Here is an 8,363-nt window from a genome sequence, read left to right as displayed (position 1 = left end):
AACTTTGGCGGGTATGGTTGATCTCTCCACCTAAGTCGGTAGGGGGAGAATTGTTGGGTATACCTCCTTATTGGAGTGTGGGACCCAATTGGTTTATTAAAAGAGTTTTAATTTGGCTTGGTTTAGTATAATATATTTTTATATATTATATTTGTGGAGACCTAATCTAATTTGGTAACAATTAGGATTTGATTACAAATCCCTAGATTCACAATATATATATATATATATATTGTTTTGTGTGTACCGGAGGAGAAGAGTGCAGTGGCTGTTTTTGTATGTGTGTGTGCTAGATGATCATCTTTGGTAATCATCATTGTAGACAAGCATGCTGCTGGTTTGATTTAGTGGTAGGATTTCAGCAATCTTTGTGTGGGTTGATTTGGAGGATTATTTTTGGGACGTTTACAACTCTGGTTCTGAAGATTTTGATTCTTCTATTTGGTGAGGTCTTTCCTCTTTGTTTATTTGTGATTATTTGTAATTCACCTAAGGGTGGTTTTATGAGACCATTAGTGTTTCGTTTGTAATCGTTTGGAACTTATTTGGTTGATAGTGGAATCGGATTTCGATCCCGTGGACGTACCTCACATTGAGGGAACCACGTAAAAATTCTTGTGTTGCTTCTGATTTAATTTTTCCGCATTAGTTTTTATTCCCATTGATTGATTTACTTGTGGGGAATCACATCGATTTTCCCTAACAATTACGTGTCGCTTTCATCCAACAAATTTAATGTAGGGACCCTACAATTGCTTGGTAAGCTAACTGAACTCACTGACTTGCGCCTTAGTGACCTCAATATATACGGTTCGATCCCATCAGTTCTTTCAAACCTAACTCAACTTACTCATTTAGACCTGTCCTCCAATCACCTAAGTGGTGAAATACCATCTCATATAACCAACCTAACCCATCTAATTTGGCTAGATCTTTCAAGTAATCAATTGCGAAGCCCAACCCCAAGGTCATTCTCTGAGCTAAATAATCTTGAATCTCTATATCTTTCTTCCAATAACCTCGCTGGGTTGGACCTCGAAATTTTTCTGATGCTCAAAAATCTTACTCATCTCGATTTGTCTGGTAACAATTTAACAATTCTAACCAAAAAAACTTCAAATAACACTCTTAACAAATTAAAGATGTTATTGTTTGATTCGTGCAACTTGACGGAATTCCCAAATTTCTTGCGCTTCCAAGACAAACTAGAAGTTTTATCTCTTGCTGAAAACAAAATTCATGGCGAAATTCCGGCATGGATGTTGAATATAAGTGTAAATATATATCTTCGGAATAACTCTCTAACAGGCTTTGAGCAACATCCAGATATCCTTCCATGGGATAATTTACTCAAGTTAGACCTTTCTTATAACAAGCTACAAGGACCACTGCCAATTCCACCATTATCCACCAGCTTTTATAGTGTCTCACACAATGGATTGACAAGAGAACTTCCACCATTGATCTGTCGATTGAGTTCTCTTTGTGTTCTTGATTTGTCTAGTAACAACTTGACTGGAACTATTCTTCCATGTTTGAGTAACTTCAGTGATTCTTTGAGAGTTCTAAATCTCAAAAGCAACAACTTTCAGGGTCCCATTCCTCACTCATACAATAGAGGAAACAAATTGAAGATAATTGACTTCAGTGATAATAAATTACAGGGGAAGGTGCCAAGATCATTCGCAAGCTGTACCGAGCTTGAGATTCTTGATCTCTCAAATAATCTGATTGACGATACATTCCCCTTATGGTTAGGAGATCTTAAAAAGTTACAGGTTCTCATCTTGCGATCCAACAAATTATATGGTGCAATAGGGAATCCCAAAATTAAGTTAGAGTTACCAAATTTGCACATCATTGACCTCTCTCATAATTGTTTTTCCGGCAATTTGCCATCAAAGTACTTTCAAAATTGGAATGCAATGAAATTTTTTGATGTCGACAAGATGAAATATATGTACACATTGTTTGAAGTTCGCACGAACAATCACAGTTGGTATTATGTCTATTCGTGCACGATGAACATTACAAATAAAGGTGTAAATATAGAATATCCGGAGATCCAAAATATCTTCAGTGTCATTGATCTCTCAAGCAACAAATTTGAAGGGGAGATTCCAGAATCTATTGGAAACCTTAAGGGGCTTAAGGTGCTCAACCTTTCCAACAATGACCTTAATGGTGGAATCCCATCATGCTTGGGGAACCTAACAAACCTTGAATCTTTGGACCTTTCTCAAAACAAGCTCTTGGGAGAAATCCCTCAGCAACTAGCACTTCTCACTTTCCTTGAATTTTTAAATGTCTCAAATAACCATCTCACTGGACCCATTCCACATGGGAAGCAATTCAACACATTCGAGAACAATTCCTACGAGGGGAATTCAGGATTGTGCGGAGACCCTTTATCAAGGAAATGTGGAAAGTTAGAGGCACCACCAACATCAAACTCGGAACAAGATAATGATTCAGCATTCCCAAGTAAAGTTGATTGGAATTTCATATGCACAGGATATGTGAGTGGCATAGTTGTCGGGATGGTTATTGGGCACACAATAACCACAAGGTATCACGAATGGTTCATCGAGAATTTTGGAAGGAAATAGCACAAGCTGAGAAGGAAGAAAAGGAGGGGACATGGAAATCGAAGTTGATTAGGCATTGATTCACAAGTTATTTCCTTTGGGGTACGTTTCTAAATTTATTGAATTATTTATGTATAATGCTTTCATGATATATTTTTAGATGAATTGTGTACTCTAGCTTCTACTTATAGAATGGCATAGATCGTCTTACCAAAATTTTCATTCCCATGTATTAAAAGCACTTTCAATCGCATAATCGTGTCTTGAATTTTTTTTATTTTTTATTTTGAGATTCTTGACGCATCATATGATTGATTGTTCATGAAGTATACATGAGATTTTGGATATAAAGAATCTCTAACTTTATGGGAATACTACTGTATGTATTTCATTTCACAAAGACAACAAATAATGTTGGACGGGTTGATAATGCTATGCAACCCCCCCCCCCCACCCCATACCACTAAATGTATTTCCTTTCACAAAGACAACAAATAATGTTGGACGGGTTGATGCTATGCAACTCCCCCGCCCCCCCCCCCCCCCCTCCAAAAAAAAAAAAAGTATGACATCATTTAAAGCAGTACATGAATCATGTGAACATAAGGTAGGATTAGAAAAATTCTAGCGAGCATCATGTATTTTTTGGGGTGAATTATACTACTGGTTTATGTAGTTTAGGACTTGTGTTACTTTGATCTCTAATTTTTCAGTTGTGATACATTTGATTATTAGTTTTGAATCTTGTTCCAAATAAGAACAATTGAAGACACCGTTTTGTTTGCAAACAAAAAATGCTTCATTTCAAGGGCAAATTCGTCAATTTGATAAAATATAAACTAATTTGACAAAAATAAATGTCAAAAAGTTATTTTTGAATTTTTTAAAAATTATTTCTACACGCCAAAGATAGAATTATATAAAAATAATAAATCTTTTACATTTTTATTTTTTTTCCAAATTAATTTTTAGTGTGCATTTGAATGATGAGCATGTAATGGGTGATTATTTTTGTTGATATTGTTGGAGCGTTATCATATAATAAATGGTTGTTTTTATTGTCAGCAAATATTTTTGGATGGTCATAATGTAATGGATGGTTATTAGGCTTAATGTGTAATCGATATGTTTAATATATGAAAAATTTTTAATTTTGGATTTTTTTGATTTAATAGATTTGTTTAATAATAACATCAAAGTTGTTGCCATGTTTGACTTTTGAAAAAATAGAAACTTATTTAACGAAAATAAATATAAAAAAATTTAAATCTAAAAAATTATTTCTACCATTCCAAAAGATAAAATGATGTGCTTTTAATTTTTTTCACTAATTTAATTTTTAGTTCTTAGAAATTTTTTTTGAAAATAGATGCTAAAAACTAAACTAAACAGAATTTTATAACCAAGAAAGTTCCAACATTATTCATTAAAAAAAGGTCATTACATTTCAAACAACTTACAAGTTAATCAACACAAAATAAGTTATATGTCGACTTTATCCTTGAAATAGACCGTTTGCAAAGAAACATCTTTTATTATCTTTATGTGAAATAAAATTCATATAAGGTCAAATATATCACAATTGAAAAGTTAGGAACTAAAGTGGCATAAGTTTCAAACTATAAGAATTGTAGTATAATTCTTCTATTTTTTTAAAAAACATATTATTTCTTTTTCTTTTTCATAGTCGCAGAGAGATAAAACATATGACTTGGAGGCTTTTTTGGGAATGACTTAAGCCCTTACAAATCCCCATGCCTGTGTTCAAGGGGTGGACACTGACCAGGATAAAATTTAATAAAACCTTTTCCTTTTATTTTACTAGCATATCACCTGTGCTATGCATGAATTATGTTTACAATTATTTATATATGTGAATTGTGATTTTTAAATATATAATTTTTTTAAATATCTTCTTTTTTTCATTTTTTATATTATACTAAAGTTTAATATTTTAATAATAATCATATGTGTTGGACTTTTCAAGGAATTAAATGTCTTTTTTTATTATTATATTATATTAAAGTTTAATATTTTGATAATAATCATATGTATTGGACTTTTCAATAATTTTTTTTATGCTTACTCTTAATGCAATAAAGTGTTATTATAAGGGATAATAATCATATGTGTTAGACTTTTCAAGGAATTCATATGTGTTGAATTTTGAAGATTTTTTTTTATGCTTGTTCTTAATACATTAAAGTGTTATTATGATGGTAAGACTTGGGAGTTGGGAGAAGTTAATAAATACTAAGATTTTTTTTCTTTTTAAATCAAAAAATCAAGAAATTTAGATTGGGAGATTGGAGCTTCCACAAAACTTGAGGTTAAAAACTCCTTTTTATTTAATATGTAGTATATATTTGTATTTCCTTTATGTTTTTTTATGTTACTTGTGTTGTATGAGTGAGGATTGAGGGGTGAGCCCCTTTACCCTTTCTCCTTTTAGTGATTTTTATTTTTTATTTTTGTAAATAAATATTCTTTAATTTGTTTATTCTATACCATGTTCACGAATTTCTTTGTATGTTTTCTATAGGTGTTATTGTGAGATTGTCGAAGAAAAACAACTTCTGTGCATGTCGGAATTTCATGGAGTTGGAATGTTCTTTGTGCTATGATTAGTTTTCTTATTGTATCAAGGCTTGATGCTTTTGTAATTTGAATTTGAACTTTTAGACAATGTGATGTTTTAAGTAATACTCAACTTGTTTGATTTGATTTTTCAAGATTTATTTTTTAGAAAATTAATTTCTTTTTGTTTTTCGTGTTTTTTTTATTTCATTGAATTTTTTTAATATTCTAAGCAATTGTTTTTTAATTTTTAGATGCACCTAACATAAATACACATAAAAAAATATAATATTTGTGAAAAAAAATCTTTAGAAAATTTACTAAATACCAAAAATATATATAAAAAAATACGAGAATTCAGTATATTTTTCATATTCTTGTGTATTTATTGATTTTTTAAACTATTTTTTTATAAATATTTTTACTTTTTAGATATATTTAAGTAAGATCCATCTAAAACAGTAAAAAAAAAAAAAAATTTGCTAAAATTGTAAAAATATTCACTAAAAATAAAAAAATACGAAAAAAAACTCAATTTTAAAAAAATTGAAATTAGAAAATTAAAACCAAACACAGTAAGTAGTAGTTTAAACTTCTAACCCTAAATAATTTGAATTATTATTTTTTATTTGCTTTGAAATACTATGAATACGCTAGTCATTTAAGTTGCGTAATTTTTTTTTCCCTAATAAATATTATATGCTGTGTAATTAAAACTTTGAAGAATGTGACTCTGATAAGGCTTGTCATATTACAAATAATTCGACGATAGCAAGATTTGTTCAAAGGTCCAAACCCATACATATTGGTACAGTGGGCTGGTCTGGGATAGTTAAATTAGGCTCAATACGGGGCCACGTTTTACGAACCGACTCTTTCGAGTAGGCAGCACAAATTTTCTTAAATCAACAAATTGGGAAGAAAATTAGGAAGTTGGGCTACCAAGTTTTCAACAAACTTCTATCCTTGAAAAGTCTCCAACTCCAAATTAAGAATATCAAAATCCATACGAGGAAGAAAAGAAAACAAACTGGTACGGATCTATTTAGGGGTGCAATTCAAGCGGGTTTGAGAGGTTTGTCCAAGTTGTGCCAAGAGCTGGCCAAACTCGCTCAAACCCGAATTGTAACCTAAGGTTTTCTGCCCAAGCCCGACCCGAATTAAACCAAAAGTGCCCGAGTAGCCCAAATTGTGCATAAATTTCAAAAAAAAAATTCCCTTTTGTGTACCTACATTAATTAATTTGTTCAAATTAGACTTTATTCACATTTTTCTTATAAAATCATTAATAATATCAAAATAAATAATTTATATAATATAAAAGAGATGCCGTTACGGTAGTTTTTATAATTTATGAGTGAAAAAAGAAAAGTAAGATTTTATGTTGTGTTACTTGTGTATATAAATATTTATTCAATATGCCCTAATTAATAATCAAAATTACGTTTAACATTATTCAATGGCTATAATTCATATGCATATTTAATAGCTTTATATATACATATATATAATTTCAGTTACGAGTTGTTGGGGTTGTTTTATGTATTTTCCTAAGTCGGTCCAAATTTAATTTAGGCTTATAAATTTTTGCCTAAGTCCATACCAAATTTCAAAATATTTTGCCTAAGTCCTAAAAAAAATTAAACCAAGTTCAGGTTGCTCAAGTTGACTCCGCCCAATTTGCACCTCTAGATGCACCCACAACATAAGAAGACAAGGTAGAGGTCTTAACTTACAGTTAACAGAATTCAGGTAAGGCTTTGGCCAATAAACGGGTTGAGGTCTACCATGAGAATTCAACTATTAAAGTACTTGCACATCCAGTTTAGACTATACGTAGTTTGTCTTCTTGAAACAAAAGCTACGGAAAATAAAGTTGAAGAAACTAGAGGAGTGTTGCACCATGATCAACAGTTCTTGATTATTTTAAAATCGGAAACAACCCATCTTCTAGAAAAACCAAACCAAACCAAATCCTATCATTCGAACCGGTCCGGACCAATTTACCATTTCCTACAAAAAAAATTGGTGCCAACAAGTTCCAAACTTTCGCAAGTAAGTTTTGCAACAAAGTTGATTTTAATGAGGTAACATATGTATCTTAATTCAAGATAATAAATTCATGCCAAATACTCCCTAATAAAGTGTCATTGGTTTATCAAAAAATAAAATCCCACAAATTGTGACAGAAAAAAAAAAAGAAAAAGAAGTTGTTGCACCTTCACTCCCACATCCAATCTTAGTATTGCAGTAATGACTAAAATTTTATTTAAATAAATTATGTGTCATTACTTTAATGGTATGGTGTATGTTATCTACGCCACATGCTTGAAATTGTAGTGAGATAAGGATAAACTTGTACACTTTACACTGTAAGAATTTAATATATTTTTAGTCAAGAGAATTTTTTTAACAATTAAACATCAAATAAAATCTAAGTTTTTTCCCAAATTAATCATATGGCAACACATTTTAACTCATTTTCTATGTTTTGTCATATTAAAATTACACTCACCTTAGATTTTATCTTATTATTATTTTTTTAAGGGCAAATTACACTAATAGTCTCTGTACTTTACTTCTTGTGTCACTTTGGTCTCTGTGTTTTCAATTTGCTCAATTTTAACCTTTTATTTTTAATTTCGTTTCATTTTGGTCAAATAAATAACCTTTATTAAAAAATTTAACAGAAAATAATCATGTGCACAACATGTGATCAACTTTGAGGAGCAAAACAGACATTTCAATCCTAACCCTTTCCTATTCCACCTCTACAACACCCTTTGTTTTCCCTCCTCCTCTACCATCTATCATCAATCTCACTCCATCGCCATTGCTAAACAACAACACCACCACCATCCGCCACCAAACAACACCTTCTTCTATCCCAACCCTGACACCACATGTTTCCCTCTTCTAGTCCAGCCATAACAATCGCCCACATTATTGTCCTCTTTCAGCCTAATTGATCTCTCTCTCTCTCTCTCTCTCTCTCTCTCTCTCTCTCTCTCTCTCTCTCTCTCTCCATCTACTATCCTCCCGCCGTCTTGTTTCCCTAACCTCAATTAGCAATTTTTTGCCTCATTCCCTCTTTCTTACCAATAGCAGTGAACCCAGAATCATCGTTGTTTGGAACAAACAATCTCTGCAAAGACTTGACTTTATCATCAAGTCCATGAACCTTGGTTTCATTAACAG

The 8,363-nt window shown here is 31.5% G+C and overlaps 1 protein-coding gene across 1 annotated transcript; it reads left to right on the top strand.

Moving 5' to 3' along the window:
* Positions 1–674: 674 nt before the first annotated feature.
* Positions 675–2,874, top strand: LOC145796173 (receptor-like protein 6; the record flags this gene model as incomplete). Its single annotated transcript, XM_082881206.1, has 1 exon — positions 675–2,874. A coding segment is annotated over one exon (1,935 nt), but the record flags the coding sequence as incomplete, so codon positions are not given.
* Positions 2,875–8,363: the final 5,489 nt, after the last annotated feature.

This window comes from Camellia sinensis, chromosome 7 (assembly GCF_055761805.1).
Source record: "Camellia sinensis isolate YWXY chromosome 7, ASM5576180v1, whole genome shotgun sequence".
NCBI lineage: Eukaryota > Viridiplantae > Streptophyta > Magnoliopsida > Ericales > Theaceae > Camellia > Camellia sinensis.
The sequence above is the reverse complement of the archived record's forward strand: the minus strand, read 5'-3'. Positions and strand labels throughout refer to the sequence as shown.